Genomic DNA, 17,160 nt, shown 5'->3' with positions numbered 1-17,160 from the left:
TTCCTTTAAGCTTCCTGCATGTCTGTGCTTTCTATGAGAGGAAGGGAGTGAAGAGAGCCCGTCTCTGCGTCCCTGGGCAGCATAGACAGCCAGGCATCGTGGGAGGTTATTTAGGGGCTCTGATTTGAATCCGGTCAAGCTTGACAGTTTCTCTTCTCGGCTGAGTTTGTTACTTTAAGATGCCTCCAGGTGATTGGAAGGGAGTGATTGATGGAGTTTTGCTCCATCACAGTTCACTCCCTTCCCCTGCTTTTAGTTGCTATTTGATCTGTGGGCATTTGGGCTCCCCTCTTTCCCTGCAGTCCTTCCCCTGGTTATTTGTCAGGGGTATTTGGAAATAGCGATAGCCTAAGCTCCACCCAGCCTGGTGGGAGCAGGTCCCATGGCACCGCTGCCCCAAGTGTAACTGGCCTGAGGAGTGTTAGCATAGTTGCTGTAAGCAGCATCATGGCTGTGCAATGGGCAGATTTTGTTTTAAAATAGGCTAGTGTCAAAGTGTTTTAAAACTGATGCAAACCTGAGCTCTGTCCCAGCACGAAAGCTGGGTTGCAGGAGATGCCCCAGATGAGGTTCAGGGATCTGGTAACGCATGGTGCCCAGTCCTCTTCTGTCTGTCCCAACCTGTGTACATCAGACTCATTCTGTTGCTCAGCTGACTAACAGCTTTCCCCTGCCCTTGGGCATTCCTCTTCCAGCATGTTGTGGTGTTATGCTCCGCAGGGTAATGGTTTGTGTACCTTTCTTTCTCCAGCTGACAGACTACATCAATGCCAGCTTCATGGACGGCTATAAGCAAAGGAATGCTTACATTGGTACTCAAGGTAAGCTCATACTCTGCTTAGAATGGGGTCAGTACGCCATGATGCTGGGCCCACCGGTAGGCGGTGTCGGGGCAGTGAGCTGGCATGTCGCTGTTCATATGCTGCTGACGTGGCTGGCGGGGGGAGTTTCGGCACCGATCCAGTCTGTGCTCGTAAGAGTCCTGTAAAGAGTGATTCTTGCCTCTGGAGGGGCTGGAAAGTGGCTGGAAGGAGCAGGTGGATCTGCGGTGTCAGAAGCATCCCTAGAGCATGGCGGCTTGTGGGAGGGGCTCACTCAAAGGGGAGGGAGGGGAGATGTACAGCGAGGGCTTGATCCAAAGCCCATTGGAGTTCATGGAAAGACTCTCATTGATTTCAGTGGGCTATTCGTCAGCTGTGTGCAGGACAAGTCTGGGAAGTGAAGCAATAGGTTAGACAAGTCACTTCACTTCTCTGGGCCGGTTTGTTCCCCTTCTGGAGGGCGGCATGCTTATTTCTCGGGCCCTACAAAATTCACGGTCCATAATTTCAGTCACAGGATTTAAAAGATGATAAATTTCATGATTTCAGCTATTTAAATCTGGAATTTCATGGTGTAGTAATTGTAGGGTTCCGGTGGGGAGGAGGGGGGGTTTGCAAGATGATTGTAGGGAGTGTTGCGATACTGCTTCCCTTACTTCTGCACTGCTGCTGGTGGCGGCGCTGCTCTCAGAGCAGGGCTCCCAGCCAGCAGCCACCACTCTCCAGCTGCTCAGCTCTGAAGGCAGCACCGCCGCCAGCAGCAGCGCAGAAGTAAGGGTGGCATGGTATGGTATTGCCACCCTTACTTCTGTGCTGCTGCTGGCGGGGCGCTGCCTTCAGAGCTGGGCGCCTGGCCACCAGCTGCTGTTTTCTGGCCACCCGGTTCTGAACACAGCACAGAAGTAAGGGTGGCAATACCATGACCCCTAAAATAACCTTGTGACCCCCTACCCCCTTTTGTGCCAGGACCCCCAATTTGAGAAACTCTGGTCTCCCCTGGTGAAATCTGTATAGCATAGGGTAAAAGCACACAAAAGATCAGATTTCATGGGGGGAGACCAGATTTCACGGTCTGTGACGTGTTTTTCATGGCTGTGAATTTGCTAGGGCCCTACTTATTTCCCTAATAGCTGGGTGCTGTGAGGGTTAGTTAAAGTGCTGCAGAACTGCTTCCTGCAGAGTGGAGAGCAGCCCTGGCTGGGAACACCAGACATCCCTCCCTGCAGGCTGGCACAAAGCCCAGAGGGCCGGGGAAGAAGCTAAGCCAATGCCCATTGAGAAGGGAGAGCAGGGATTTTGGGGGGGTGGGGGAGCGAGAAGTTTGGCAGAGAAGGGGGGTGACCACAGGCGATCCAGAGGCACTAATGCAACACATGTGGATGTACCCGGGCTAAATGCTAAAAACAGCAGGTTAGCTGCAGCTGCGTGGGCTGGCCACCTGAGCAGGTACCGAGGGTACAAGGCGGGATTGTACTCGGGCAGCTAGCCCGTGCCACTGCCGCTTCACTGCTATTTTTAGCGAGCTAGCTGCATCCAAGGTAGTGCGGGTATGGCTGCACGTGCTGCAGCTGTGCCTCCCACTCACAGCACAGACATACTGTTTGAGGCGGATATTTCAAAGGTGCTGACACCCATTCAAGTCCATGGGAAAATCAGGCCAAGTATCCATTGGCCCTGCTGGCAGGGAATGGCATCTTACTTGAAACATAGCTTCCCTCTCCCCTCAGCCGTATGAGCGTACGGCAGCCAACGGTCTCACCCAGTACTGCGTGTCTGTTTGGAAATGAGCGTCCTGGCTAAGGCAGATGCCCTCTCCCAGGAACTATCACAGCCTCCATCTCTATGGCACTTGGCACCACATACGTTGGTTCCTTTCGAATCAGGGACCTGCCATGCGATGAAAGCATCAGTCTCGCTGTGCTGCGGCTTGCAGAGCATCTGCCTACATTTAAGGAATGATCCAAGGCCCCTTTTGCCAGAGCTCGTATAATTCTCATGTGCCCGGGGGTCTCAAGGAATGGAGCAGTCCTGGTAAATCATCTTGCAGGAACCTCCCCCGTTACTCCTCTGGGGAGCAGTTGAGCCACTGGTCAGGGCACAGCAGGGATGGGACAGACTGGCTGGTTGTATTTGATTTGTCCATGTCCAGCCATGTGGTCAAACTTTAAACAAACAAAACAACAACAACAAAACCAAGTTATTTGCTGCCAAAATATGTATCAGATCACTCCAGTGCCATTGCCTAGTTACGAAGCTCTCTCTCTCTCATACCTACATCCCTGTTGCTCCCCAAAAAAGTGTTTCAAGATGACCGCATGGACTTCTACAAGACGAACAAAATCCCCGTCAATATTTCCAACTGAATAGTGGCGTAGCAGCATAAAGCTCCCCTGTCAAATCCCTTTGAACGCACAATGTGCCTGGTGTGCATGTGGCAGCAGAGATGCTGTCTGTTGTGGAGTAGCCCCACCCCCCCCCCCCCGGACCTCCCTGTTTTGCAGCAGGCCATGGCTTGACAGATGACTCTGCCTCAGTTTCCCCTTTCAGAGTCCCTCGAAACAATCCAAATGCTCTGGTGGGATTAATTCATTACAAAAGTCCCATAACAAGTCCCACAACCATAGTCCAGAATTCCCCAGCATGGTCCAGACAGTACATGCAATATACAGCCCCAGCATCTCTTGCCACACCCTGGCTCTCCAGCGCAGCCTTGGTGTCCCTCCCCATGCCCTGGGTCTCCAGCGCAGCCCTCTCCTGTCCTTGTAGCAAGCCAGCCTACCCAGCCCTTCCAGCTGGAGTGCAACCCCTCTGTTGCCAGCTTCCCCACAGCCTCTCTCCTGGGAGCATCCCTCACTACCACAAGCCCTCTCATGGTTCCTCTGGGTCCAGCTCTCCGACCCTGGAGATGTCAGCAGGTAACGTCCTCTGCTGCTCTTCCTGCCTTCAGCCTTCTTTGGCCCTAGCCAGCTAACAAACCCATCTTGCTGCTCTTCAGCCGTCTCCCAAACTTACAGTGTAGGGCTTGTCTGCACTGACACCTTGTTGACAAAACTTGTGTCTTTCACGGGTACTTAAAGTCCCCCCCCCCTCCCCCGCCGCAAAAGACAAAAGTTTTGCAGATGCAAGTGGCAGTGTGTGGGGCTGGAAGTATTTTGTCGGCAAAAGTGCTGACAAAATACCAATAGAGAGCGTTCACACATGCTGACTTTTAGTGACAAGGCTGTGTCGACAGCCTTGTGGCTAAAAGCTGCGTAGTGTAGACAAGCCCCTAGCCAATTCCTCCCTCTTCCCAAGGAGTGCCTGCAGAGAGTGTTCTGCAGTTGTCCCTAGACATCCCCTCCAGTCTCCTGGCCTTTCCTGACTGACTCTCTCTGGGTCTCTCCCTGATCTTTTCTAGCCTCCAGGTGCTGTCCCACCCTCTTAATTGGCCAATTGTGGGTACTGCTCTGTCACAGGGGCCCTGGACCTGCCTCATTTACAGGGGCCAGCCCAGCCCTGAGGCACCGTTCTACCACAGAAGGCTCAATTGTTGTTAACACCTTTTTCAGCTTTTACACAAAACCACACAGGGTCTGGGGCCGACAGCAAATTCACAACCTTTCCTCCAGCCCTACCCAAAAGCTTTTCACGTCACCACGTTGCTCTTCACAAACCTCCCCGGGGCTGGTGACATGCAATTGAGACATGGTCAGCAGCTAAGCGGGGCCAGAAAAATGGGGTGCAGACATAGCCAGCTAGAAATTTGTTGGCCATTTTAAGCACTTGGTCTGTATCGTGTTTGGTCTGCAGGAGGAATGGGTGTAGCATTTACAGTGGGTCGTCTCTCCTAAATATCTTCCTACTCTAGCCACGTTCTCTAGCCGTGTGTGCTGGCTCTGGTACCAGTGACAGCAACTGTCATGTGGCTGGGAGGAGAAGGGAACTAACAACAACCACCCAACCATTAATAATCACACAGCAGTGCTGGGCAGTGAAAAACAGGCGCTACCATATGTGCATTTACTAATACTCTTAGAAGCTCCATGTAGCATCTCAGCGATCCACCTGATTTGATGAGGCAGCCCTAGATGGTCTGTTGTCATTGCTAGGTGTTGATTTGCCATACACCCATGGTCCAGGTGCTACCCTCTTCTTGGGTTGTTCCTGAGGGTGTGGCCAGAGGGGATTGGCTGGAGCAATCCAGCGGGAGGTGTAATTTGTGTATCCCCACGTTCACTGAGATGCTGGATGAGAATTGATGTGTCCAACAAGTATGACCTTTCTCATGTGTGGTCTGTCACATCAGGACCTCTGGAAAACACGTATTGTGACTTCTGGCGCATGGTGTGGGAGCAAAACGTTCTGGTGATTGTCATGACAACCAGGTGAGTGTGTGTGTGTGCAGAGACCCACTCAGCCTCTTGGATGAGAGGTCCTGGCCACTTGGGGACGTTCAGGATCCTATGTCCCTTTTCACAGAATGAGAGTTAGTGCCATGGTGCAGGCTGAAGTCCGGTTTGGGTAACCATATTTTGTTTCCTTAAGTCTCACGTCCTGTGACTTCAGCATACAGCACAGGATATGGCATAGCTTGCTGCTTTCTTCACTTGCTGCCCTAAACATTTGTAGTGGTGTTGTGCACGGTTAAAGCATCTGCCACATTCTGCCCAAGAAGTGGCTGCATTTTGGTTGTTGGTGGCCATAATTTATACATGTGTATATGTTGTGGCAGAGCTTTGACCTTGTCCCCGTGGGTCCTGTGCTTCTAGGCGGTATATGCTAGCCTCAGTGGCTCTCTGTGACCCTCCACATAGCCCTTCTCTCTCTAGGGCCAGGGTTACCATGTACTGAGCCCTTTTCATCATAAGCCAGCAAGGAGGTTGGTGAGAGAATTCCCACAGTCTCTGTTGTCCCTAGGGCTTGTTTTAGAACAGTTTAGCCTCCTGTCCTGACAGGGGCTTGACTTCCCCTCCCAGGAGGGAAAGCCAGGCCCACCCTCTACTCCGGGTTCCGGCCCAGGGACCCTAATGGTAGCAGCTGTTGGCAGCCAACCTTTCACTGCCAGAGTTGCTACATTTCCCTGGGCCACTTCCCCACAGCTCTCCTGCTTCTCCCTTCTTCACCCTTACCTTAGGGCTCCCTTATCAATAACTTGAGGGTGTCTTCATTAACCAGTCCTTCAGCCACACTTCCGCTCCCTGGGTCCCCTTTACCTGACTGGAGTGAGCTCATTTTATAGTATCAGCTGGGCCTTAATTAGAGTCAGGTGGTCACATTAGCTTAATGGCCTCACCTGACTCTTTGCAGGTTAATTGGAGTCCGGTGTTCTCATTAGCCTGGAGCAGCCTCTGCTCTGGTCAGTCAGGGAACAGAAAACTGTTAATCCAGTGGCCAGTATATCTGCCTTCTGCTATTCTGCTGTACCCAACTGGCCTGGGTCTATCACAATGTGTAGGGGTGTGGATGTACCATATGTGTGTATATGTATATACAAAGTGCCATACAAATTTTACATATATACATACACACACACTATATATATATTTACCATGTATGTGTGTGTAGGTGTGTGTGTGTATATATATATATATATATAGAGAGAGAGAGAGAGAGTGTTTGTATAGTACTTTGGGATCCTGTTTCCCATTTCTGAAGCCCGTTCCTTCTGTGACCTTGGTCAGGTGATTTAATCTCCCTGCCTCAGTTTCCCCATATGTAAAATCAGTCTATTAATATCAGCCTCCATGGAGTTTTGAGTCTCTTAATGTTTGTAAAACACGCTGAAGATGTGCAAAGCATTATCATTATTTTAAGTGTGGAGTTTGATTTTAGCATTCTGGGGAATAGCTTACATCAGTGGGTCTCCATTTTTTCCGTACCTGGAAGGGCAGGATGACTGCAACCCCTGATGCTTGCTGGTGTCCACCACCCCTGTTGAGAGCCCCTGAACTGTTGTTAACCGCCCAGTCAGGCAGGGCTCACTGCATCCAATTACGCTTTGATCAGGTTTACAAGGTTCCCTCTACAACCATTATGGCTGAAAAGCTAATTTTTTTTTTTTTTTTTTTTTTATTTTTAATGAAAAGGCAAGAAAGGAAGAATGGTTGTGACCCCCAACCTTAGAGTCCCGGTGTATGTTGAAATGACCTATCAGATTGACAGACACCCCCAAAATGGCCCCTGTAACGATGAATTAAGTTTGTCTCAGTGCAGTGTTTACCAGTCTGACATGTGTCCGCCCTGTATTTGGGGGATGCTGTCAGGGCAATTGTTTCTAAGGTGCTTGGCTCACCTCATCCTTCACCCCTCCTGCAAGGGAGGACTCTGTCCCCCATTTCCCTCCTCTCCCGTTACCAAGCAGGGCCTGAGTGTAGGGTCAGGGCAGGTGCAAGCCCGTCAGCACGTCTGTGACCCAGCTGCCCTGCAGGTTGGTAGGTGGCCTGGCCGGGATGGAACAACCTCCCCGATCTGCTTCAGGGAGGAGGCGATGAAGAACCTACCCTTCTCCCCACCCCTCTATGTTACAGGCTTGAGGAGGGAGGCAGGAGGAAGTGTGGCCAGTACTGGCCATTGGAGAAAGACTTCCAGGTGTGCTACGGATCCCTCACCGTCACCAACCTTGGGGTGGAGAACCTGAACCATTACAAGAAAACCCTTCTGGAGATCTATAACACTGAGGTAATCCCCCGCCCCTCGCTGCAAGGAACCTCTCCAGAAAGGGGCCAGAGGACTAGGCTCCAGGGGGGGAAGGAGGATGCCGTCCTCACTGGTGCCTGTGGAGGAGCAGGCAGTGTGGGTGAGCCCCAGCTGCCGTCCGCTCGGCTGCCTGTGGAGGCGAGATGGTCTATGCCAGTGAATTTCAGCTGCACGGGGAGAGGGGTACGGCCATCTTTGCGGAAGGGAGAGACACGGGGTGGGGCATGGTGTCTCGGCAGCACTGTGATGTGGGCCAGCTGGGCTCGGGAGCTGCCCCAGAACCCCACTGTGCTGATGAACTCCGCTGGCTTGGAGAGAGGTTGCATCTGGGTTGTTTGGCATTGATGGCAGCCTGTTGATCCCCGGTTGGGAGACGGGACCCTTGGGAATGCTGTATGCGGGTGATGTGACAGAAGGAAGGGGCGGGGACACAGAAGGGGATGGGCGGGTGAGGGAAGGCCCATGTTGCAGGGCCTGCAGTGGCTGGTGTGCAGCTGCTCCAGGAAGAAGAGAGGGAATGCCTGGAGTCCCACGCTGTACATGGGGAGGAAAGGGGCGCTCCTGGGGGGACGGGAGCAGGGGAGTGGAATGGAAGTAAAAAGCACTGATGGTGGGGCTTTCGCACACAGCACAGAGAGAGGCGACTGGTGTCCCATTTCCAGTACTTGAGTTGGCCGGATTACGGCGTTCCTTCTTCAGCTGCCACTCTGATCGACTTCCTGGGGGCGGTCAAGCAACAGCAGAGGTTGGCGGCCAGTGCCCTGGGGCCTCGCTTCAAAGGTCACGCAGGAGGGCCGCCTATGGTGGTCCATTGCAGTGCTGGCATCGGCAGGACAGGTAATTCTCTCCAACTCCACAGAGCAGGCTGCTGGGGGAGCCCCTGTAAATAGGAGACCGAGAGAATGGAGTGAAACCCTGCTGGTGTCACTCCTAGTGAACCTCTAGGAGGCGCCGTAGTTCGGAGGAAAATAGCTCCTCTTTCTGCTTACTGTATTTTTTCCCCCATGGGATGCTCTCCTGACCCACTGTGAAGCCACGGAGACTGTCACCCTCCCCCGGTACTTTCCAATTCCAGCTCTGCACCCCATGGGGCTTTTTACACACTGAGGGCTGGCTGCAATTTGTTTCCGGTTCAGGTAGTCCTTAGTCCCTTCCTGGGGGGAGCCATGTACCTTCAGCCTGAGAGCTGGGATCCCGAGAGCGGCTCTTTGACATGGTAGATTGCGCTTCACTGGGCTGGTCATTCATGAGAGACTCACACGGGAACTCCTTTCTGTGGGATCCGCTTGGGCACGTTGACAAGGACACGCACACCTGGAACCTTAAATCCCCACATGTCCATCAGGGATGGAATTCCTCCCCCTTGCAAGAATTCAGTGTTAATCTGTGGCATTGGGACAGGAAGTTCCCCAAGGGTAGTTGAGATTTTAGGATTCCTTAGGATGGTAACTGGGAGTCTACGAGTGGCAGCAGGGAGCAGGATTGTCAGGCATTTTTGTGGGGTGGGGCTGCTGCAGAGGCAGTGTTTTGATGGACTGCCTGTTTGTCCCATCCCTCAGGTACCTTCTGCGCGCTGGACATCTGCCTCTCCCAGCTGCAGGACATGGGCACGCTGAACGTGTACCAGACGGTGATGCGGATGAGAACGCAGAGAGCCTTCAGCATTCAGACCCCCGAGCAGTACTATTTCTGTTACACGGCCATCATTGAGCATGTGCAGAGAGAGGGTCTGCTGCCCTCCACTCCGACACGGGCAGGCCAGGAGAAGAGCTAATGGGGACGCAACCCAACCTGATGGCAGGGACTAGCTCTCCTGTCAGTCACGACCAGCCCACCTTCCTCACGACCAGTCCGGATTCAGCAGAGCCTTCAGTAACCAAACTCCTTTGTCGTAGGGCTCCAACCTTTCCTTGGCTAGCTGGTTCTGATGAATCGCAGCTAGTAGCCACTGACTAGCGGCTCGTGGTCTTAACTGTTAGCACCTGCTGTTGAACTGTGCCTTATTCAAACCAAATTGTGGCTGCCACTTGCCGGGGTAACTAGAGATAAGAGGGAAGAGGATCTGCTCCTCAATATGATTTCGTTTTTGTGGGACCACCTGAAATCCACCTGGAGGACTTGACTTAAAGAAATATCTATTTCCAGTACCAGCCTAGCCTTGGGCTTTGAAAAGGCACATACGTCAGTCTTACCTGCCACGAGGTGTGTGTGTCTGTCTGTATGTATGTGTGTATATAATATATACTCCATTTGTTCAGGTCTAGCCTACGTAAGTATTATATAGATACATATATACACGCACCTGGGTCTGGCTGCTCCTGGGGCTCAGTGTTGTAATGTTGTCTCACTGCTGTGATCTCTCCAGTGGCGAGTTATAGCCTTGCCTTGTTAATGGCGCTGTGATGATACTGGCTCTGTTTTGTTTGTTTTTTTCTTTTCACTCCTCTGCTGCAGCTGTAGAAGATGCACGCTCGCTAGTATACATGCCCGGCGGTGTACGGACCACGGCGCGTGTTGTGCTGATACATTCCTGTTGGATCGGAGTGGTGTGGAGAAGCTGCGCTTGGCCCAGCTAGATCAGAGCGCATGCTACATCCCCGTGCCAGGGGTGGCCTGCAGGGGTTACACTGTCTTACCTGTCTTTTATTTGGAGGAGGGGTCCTGGGGCTGATCTTTTCCCTTGAGTGAGGAGTCGCAGACCTTCACTGTGATGAGAGGACCCTTCCTTCCCAGGCTGGAGATGACTCACCTGCTCACTAGGGGGCAGCGATGGGTGGCAGTAGGTACGAAGTGCTGCAGGGCAGAGGGCTGTGAAGTGCTGTCAGAGTAATTGGGCTTTACGGAGGAAGTCTGAACTCAATTGATGGGGCTAATTTACTTCTGCGCTAGAAGCTGTGCTTTTCCAGGGAGTCCCCCTCCCGCCTGTCTCTGCCAGGCAGACATCATCAGGATGAGCTGCGGCTGCCGAGTGCCTAGCCAAGACCACCTTAAGGTATAGAAGCCAAAAACCTGTAGCAGCTGCTTAACTCTTCCTTACTGCCCAGGCGGTGCCCGGCCTGCCATTCAACGCACAGACTGCGCAACCCCAGCCCTCCCAAGTGCTGCTGGGATATCTGACCATCACGCCCCTCCTTCCCCTCCCAGAGAGGTGGGCTGGCAGCTGAGCAGACCTCAGTAACTTTATACTGTAATAAGCTCTCTGAATGTGTACATTCTTATTTTTACAACCTTTTTGGTTTTGTATTTAACGTTCACTTGATCGAGCCAGAGCTGGAAATCATTGTAAATGTTCCTATGCGCTGTCGCATGGCAAGACGGTTTTGTATTTACATATAAATATACCTACAGACAATCCGTACGTTTAGCTTCATCAATGCAGCTGCTTGGAGGATAGGAAGGGGGAGTTAAAGTGAGGGAATCTGTGGACACAGACTGGGGGACTGGGTTAGGATTGTGGGTCTGACAGCCTGAAATGTAGCTTTGTCCAGGGGGACCCAGGCCTGGTCCAGTGTCCACTGAAGTCAATGGGAGTCTGTCCTTAAGTCCAGTGTGGGCAGCATCCGGCCTGCAGGGAGTTAACCAGTGCAGACCTCTCTTCCGCTCCTGTTGGCCTTAGCGGGAGTTTGTGGCTCCATGGGAGAAGGACCTCCTAGGTAGACCTTGACTCAATGGTAGAACTTCACACAAACTTTTGTGGTAGCAGAGAGAGAACCAGGCTGCTGGTTTTGGTTATGCATGCTTTAATTATGTGCTTCTCATGTATACAGTACTTGCCCAGATAATCCCTCAGGATGTCCATTACTTAGGGCCACAGCCAGCCAGAAAAATCACAGGTAAATGAATCTCCTCTTACTTTTCCGTTGTTTGGCTTTGCACTAAATAGCCTTGTTGAAAGAGGTTGGGCACAGGTGTTCATCTGGGTGTGGCTGGTGGGGTTTTCAAGAAAGCTAGCTCTCTTTTCTGTAATCTGTGTGTGCCCCTTTAAGTATTTCATTTGCTGATTTTTCTGCACAATTTAATACAGAAGCCTCAATTATACAATTAATTACAGATCACTCAACAGGCTCAGTACAAACGTGGGGCAGGGTTTTGAGCTGCTCAGGTAAATCAGAGACACCCTGACACCCATTATTTATGTCCATTATATTAGCACCTAGAGAGTCCCACCCATGATCAGAGTCCTGTTGCGCTAGGTGCTGAACACATACATAGTCCCTGCCCGGAGGGGTTTATAACTGAAACAGACGAGACACAGCAAAGGAGGGGAAACAAGCACAGCGAAGGGAAGTGATTTGCTCGTGGTCACCCAGCAGGGCAGTGGGAGAGCCTGGATTAGAACCCAGATCTCCTGGCCCTGTCTAGTGCCTTATGCATTGGAGCACATTGCCTATTTGATCCAGGCACGCACAGCCTCCCTCCTCGATGGCCACCCAAAAGATGATGTCAAAGAGCTGCACGTCTTACCAGTGTATTTATGCACCCAGTCCAATGAAAGCAACAGGATTAATGTTACCTGTTCTCCTTGGATGCAGAAGGTGGGATACAGATGCATAAAGGTATATGCTTACCTACTGGAGTATGCCGAGGTGTGCGTACACATAGACCATCATGTACGCATAAACATCAGACACACACGTATTGGAAGAGTGTCAGCCATGGGCCTTCAACCATTGAATTGCTGCTATCCAGTATAACCATGCTACTTGAAGGTCCATATTGCTTTTATTCACCTTTTTAAATACTTTAAGTGGGAGGGTGGTTAGAAATACGTTTTTTAAAGTGACTATTTTTAATTCTGCCTCCCCCCCATTTGAAGTACTACAGTCTCCAAGCATTTCCCTCACTGCTATTGTTTCTTTAACTTAAGGCTTCTAACGTCTATAGCTGCTTTTTGCAAACCCAGTGCTTGCTGTTGATGCCTGTTCGATCCCATTTCTGTGGAAACAGTCACCACCAGGGCAACAGGTGCTAGGACCCTGCAGAGAGCTGTAGAGTCATTCTGCAGCCTGACAGCCAGACCAGGTGGGTCTCATTAGCTCCAACTCAGGAGAATACAGGTATTGAGCCCTTCCTTACGGCTGAGGGAACTAGGGGCAGGGACAGAGGGGACTGCATAGCGAGGAGCCCAAAAACTAAGCAAGCTCAGGAAGAAGCTCACTTGGATGTATGTCCTGAAGAGCGTACAGTCTAAAGAAACAAGCCAGGCAGGCAGTGGGAGGGGAAGTGACTTGCCCATGGTCACTCTGTAGTTGAGCTGGGACCAGGACCCACGTCTTCTGAGGCCCGATCTGGTGCCCTATGCACTAAACCGCACAAAGGATTCATTAATTAAAAAGGTTTCAGAGTAGCAGCCGTGTTAGTCTGTATCCGCAAAAAGAACAGGAGTACTTGTGGCACCTTAGAGACTAACAAATTTATTAGAGCAGAAGCTTTCGTGGGCTACTGCCCACTTCTTCGGATGCATATAGAGTGGAATAAATATTGAGGAGATATATATACACACATACATATATACATACATACACACAAGGTATGTGTGTATATATATCTCCTCAATATTTATTCCACTCTATATGCATCCGAAGAAGTGGGCAGTAGCCCACGAAAGCTTCTGCTCTAATAAATTTGTTAGTCTCTAAGGTGCCACAAGTACTCCTGTTCTTTTTATTAATTAAAAAAGCCAAAACAGCTTAGGGGACATTCTGGTCCCATTGTAGTCAATGGGTGTTTTACCACTGAAGTCTATGGAGCCAGGATGTTCGCCCCTTATCTTATTTTTGCCATTCCAATGCCCCTTTGCTATGGAAAGGGAGAGAGCACCAGTAGCTCCATCTGCAGTTGGTCAGCTTGTGATTCTGTTGAAATGAAATGGACACTGGATCGGACCAAAATAGGAGACTTTAAATCCCTTTGTTTGCTGGTCCCTCCTTCTTCCCTTCACAGGTGAGACTGGAAAGGCAGCTGAAGGATTGCAGCTGCTGGTTGCCCACTGAGTAAGATAAATCCTGGTTTGCAAAAACAGCTTTAGCCTTTGGGATCCTTGGAAATAAGCAGTAAGAAAACTTTTCTGCTGTGTGGGTGTACCACCCCCCAGGAGATACATTCTCAGAAAAACCCAGAGCTGGACAGTTACAAGAGCAGCCAGAACCTCCTCCAGCCAGTTGGATGCCTCCTTTCCTGATGCCATGTGCATTTATACGGAGGCAGGACCAAATTCTGCTCTCCATTACACCTGTGTGAATCTGGGGTAACACGCTTGACTTCACTTGTTACCTGAGATTTACACCAGCGTGACAGAGAGCAGGATTTGGTCCAGGCACCATGTACAGTTAACGGTGAGTTGCAAAGCTTGATAAATATACATATCTACACACTCTGATATCATGGAACTTGGAAGCCAGTTCTACCATCCTTGGGCATCTGGATCTCTCCACTGATTTACAAATGGAGTAAACAAGGGCCTAGTAGCCGTATGTTATCAGAACCCTGACTCCTTTGAGTTCACTTATTCTTGTGTTACATTCTAGTGAGGTTTTGCTCTTGATTTATCAGAGTGAAGGTTGCAGAAGAGTTTCCGTTCAAATGCCCCGTTTTCTGTTGCTCATAATTTTTTAGGGCTGAGATTTTCTAGGCGTGGTCTCTAAACTGAGCAATACCCATTCCGCTGGGTTTGAGTACAAGGAGGGGCATGCACATTTCCCATTCTAAAAAAAAAATCTTGCAACTTTTTGTTTGTTTAACACAGCCTTGCCATCAAAATGACAGGTTTGAGTGTTGAAATTTGGTCTGGAACTAGCCTTAAGTGAGGAGTAGTGTGCAGCTTTCTTCCAAAGGTGACGGGGTTTGATTTTAACTGTGTTATGAGCATTTGAAACTCACATTCTGAGCAAATGCTGTACGTTGTTTTCACTAAGTTCATTAGGGCCCCAGTCCTGCAAACACTTTTGCACATGCTTGACTTTAACCACACAAGTAGATTCCGTTGATGTCAAGGGGCTGATTGAGGCAGCAGGAATCTTGCACTTGACTACAGTGAGCGTTGGATTGTGCCTGAAGTGCAGACCTGAAGCAGGCTGCTCTGTGCACGGCTGCGTCAGGTCTTGGCTAGTCTTCTGTCGCTGAAATTGGCAGGGAGAACTCGAGCTGAGAAAAGAGCTCTCGTAAAGTGCATGGGGGCCGAGGCAAATGCAAGCTCCTTGCCACAGCGTCTGTAGATCTTGCAAAGTAGAGCCCTGCAGCCTGTCTCAGGTGTGCAGGAGGGAGCCCTGCTTTGATGCATCTCATCAGCTGTGTCAATGATAAAAATTCAAAGTTCCTTCACCACCTGTGGACTCCCTAAGGTGTCCAGGCGAGGACAGAGCTCTGATGAATTTTCAAGGTGTGTGGCAGGGATGCTTGCTCTGGCTCACCTTGGGAACTCAGTAGCTGGGTGCAGAGTTCCTGTGGTGCACAGGTGAAAACCCTGCCTCCTCCTAGGATGCCTGGGGCAGGGGCATTCAGGTGGGGTCTCTCCACATATTTCTCAGTGAGGGGATTGACATTTACTAATTGCAGTTTTGGAAAGTCTGCAGAACATCCAAGGGCTGGAGGCTCAAGTGTTGCTTTTTTCTGTATAAACCGTAAGAAATTCTATTTAAAAAAAAAAGCTTGTTTGGAGAACAGTGAGGAGGCAACAGATAGGCATTCCAAAGGCAGGGAACGTCCGCACACAGCTGGCACCCACAGCCTTAGCTCTGCCCCAGCCTTAATTACACGATCATATATAATGTTTTCTACAATACTGTTCATGTTAACATCTTGTTAATACCAAGTTCTTCTCTAGTGCTTTTCGTCTGTTGGTCTCAAAGCGCCTCACAAAGGAGGTTTAGCATCATTAACCTCATGTTACAGATGGGCAAACGGAGGCACAGAGCCAGGAAAGTGATTTGCCCAAGGTCACCCCACAGGCTAGCAGCAGAGCTGGGAATAGAATCCAGGTCTTCTGAGTTCCCGTCCAGTGCACTATCTACTAGGCCACACGGCCCACTGTACAAAAAATACACAGTAAAAAGTGCATACACACTCTGTAATCTGTACACAGTAATTGTGACAATTAGCTAGCACATATAGGCCACCAAATGAGCTTTCCTAGTCAATTGTTTCATCCCCTGAATTGCACCCAAGGAAGTCGGTACTATTGGTTGAAAACAACATTGTGTAGCTGTTGATTAAATTCCTCCTATGTACGTTAGAAAGGTGAGAATTGTACTGTATGAAAAGTCTGACAATAAAGCGATACTGAATTATTATGACAATAAAATTAGTGTTAGGATTAAACATTGGAGGAAAAAAGTACAAGCTAGGTTACACCAATGTAAGGATGTGAGGCAAAATGTATGATTACACTGCATTATTTGAAAAATTGGAGAATCATAGATTTTTAAAGCAAAAGGGGACCATTCCATCATTTAATCTGTCCTCCTGTACAACACAGGCTATGTAAGGCATAGACATAGAAGGAATGGTTTTATGGATTGGACACTGAGCTGGTATTTGGGAGACCTGGAATCCTTCCCTAGATCAGACAGACATCTTGTGTGACCACTGGCAGGTCCCTTAATCTCGCTATGCCTCAGTTTCCCATCTGTAAAATGGGGTTAATAGTAATTCAGTAGCATTGTAAGAATAAAATCCATTGATTAATGATGATTCTTAGTTATTCAGATAGTTTGGTGAAGAGGGGCTATACAAGGACTGAGTTAGATGAAAAATCAGGAAGTGCAACCCTAACTCTGCCCTTGTTGGAGTGGTTATCTGCGCAGACTTAGCATTCATTGAATGTTTGTTTCTTTTGTGGGGGGAATACTGGGAGAATGTGACAGCATTTTAACAGGAAGAACCCTATTCCCACGCACTCCCGCATCATGTTTTAGAGGACCAGGGAAATGGGATGCTTTTAAATCTCTTTGATCTCAAGAGAGTTAGTAACCATGGGATTTTGACAGCTGGTGAGGACTGATCAAACCTGCGTCATTAAGTCCTTTGCCTGCAGCACTCTGTGGTCTAAAATACTGTAAAACCTGTCCTGGGGCTCTCTTGCACTTTAAAGAAGTCATTTGACAGCTGTGACCCCCGGTCCTTGGGGGTTGTGTCACCACTTTGAAATGTGGCCTGTTTCTATCCTGCCTGGCAGGGGCTAGGGTGTAAATCAATGGAGATCTAAATCTTTAGAAAGCTCTGTTCAGGAAGGGCTGCTTGTCTCACCTAAAGCGACAGAAAAGTCAGGCGTGCTGATGAACCAACCTGTTGCTAGAATCTCCAAGCTTGCAGTGGGGGGGCGGCTAAGGACAGAGTTCAGCCTGAGTGCTGACATTCCCCCTGCCCCCCTTTTTTTTTGTAAATGAAACATTACAGGGTTTCTTTAAATGCAGTGAGCATTAGTCCTTGCGAGAAGGATGTAAAACTTGCGTGAAAATGACCACAGCACATACTGCAAATAGAGGCATGGTGGCCGCACATGCACTCCAGCTAGTTCTTCTGACCAAAAGAAAGTGAAAATGTAGTTAAAAGCCAGAGGAGGCCAGGTCACTTTGAACCAATGGTGGGGAACGGATGTATTTTTAAAGACTCCCAACTTTAGCTGGAAAGAAAACAAAAGGATTCTAATCCGTCAACTGAGGGGAAA

At 49.8% G+C, this 17,160-nt stretch overlaps 1 protein-coding gene across 1 annotated transcript in view; it reads left to right on the top strand.

The window, feature by feature from the left end:
* The window catches only part of PTPN9 (protein tyrosine phosphatase non-receptor type 9), a 54,683-nt gene extending 43,835 nt beyond the window's left edge, over positions 1 to 10,848 (top strand). Inside the window, exons 9-13 of the mRNA XM_034783495.1 lie at positions 752 to 821; positions 5,107 to 5,185; positions 7,328 to 7,478; positions 8,126 to 8,333; positions 9,056 to 10,848. Of these exons, the coding sequence (XP_034639386.1) occupies positions 752 to 821; positions 5,107 to 5,185; positions 7,328 to 7,478; positions 8,126 to 8,333; positions 9,056 to 9,270 (723 nt within the window). The 3' untranslated portion in view covers positions 9,271 to 10,848. The remainder of the gene's footprint in view (positions 1 to 751; positions 822 to 5,106; positions 5,186 to 7,327; positions 7,479 to 8,125; positions 8,334 to 9,055) is intronic.
* Positions 10,849 to 17,160: the final 6,312 nt, after the last annotated feature.

Source organism: Trachemys scripta, chromosome 10, assembly GCF_013100865.1.
Source record: "Trachemys scripta elegans isolate TJP31775 chromosome 10, CAS_Tse_1.0, whole genome shotgun sequence".
NCBI classification, from domain to species: Eukaryota; Metazoa; Chordata; order Testudines; family Emydidae; genus Trachemys; species Trachemys scripta.
Note: the sequence above shows the minus strand (reverse complement) of the source record. Positions and strands in the feature narration are given on the sequence as shown.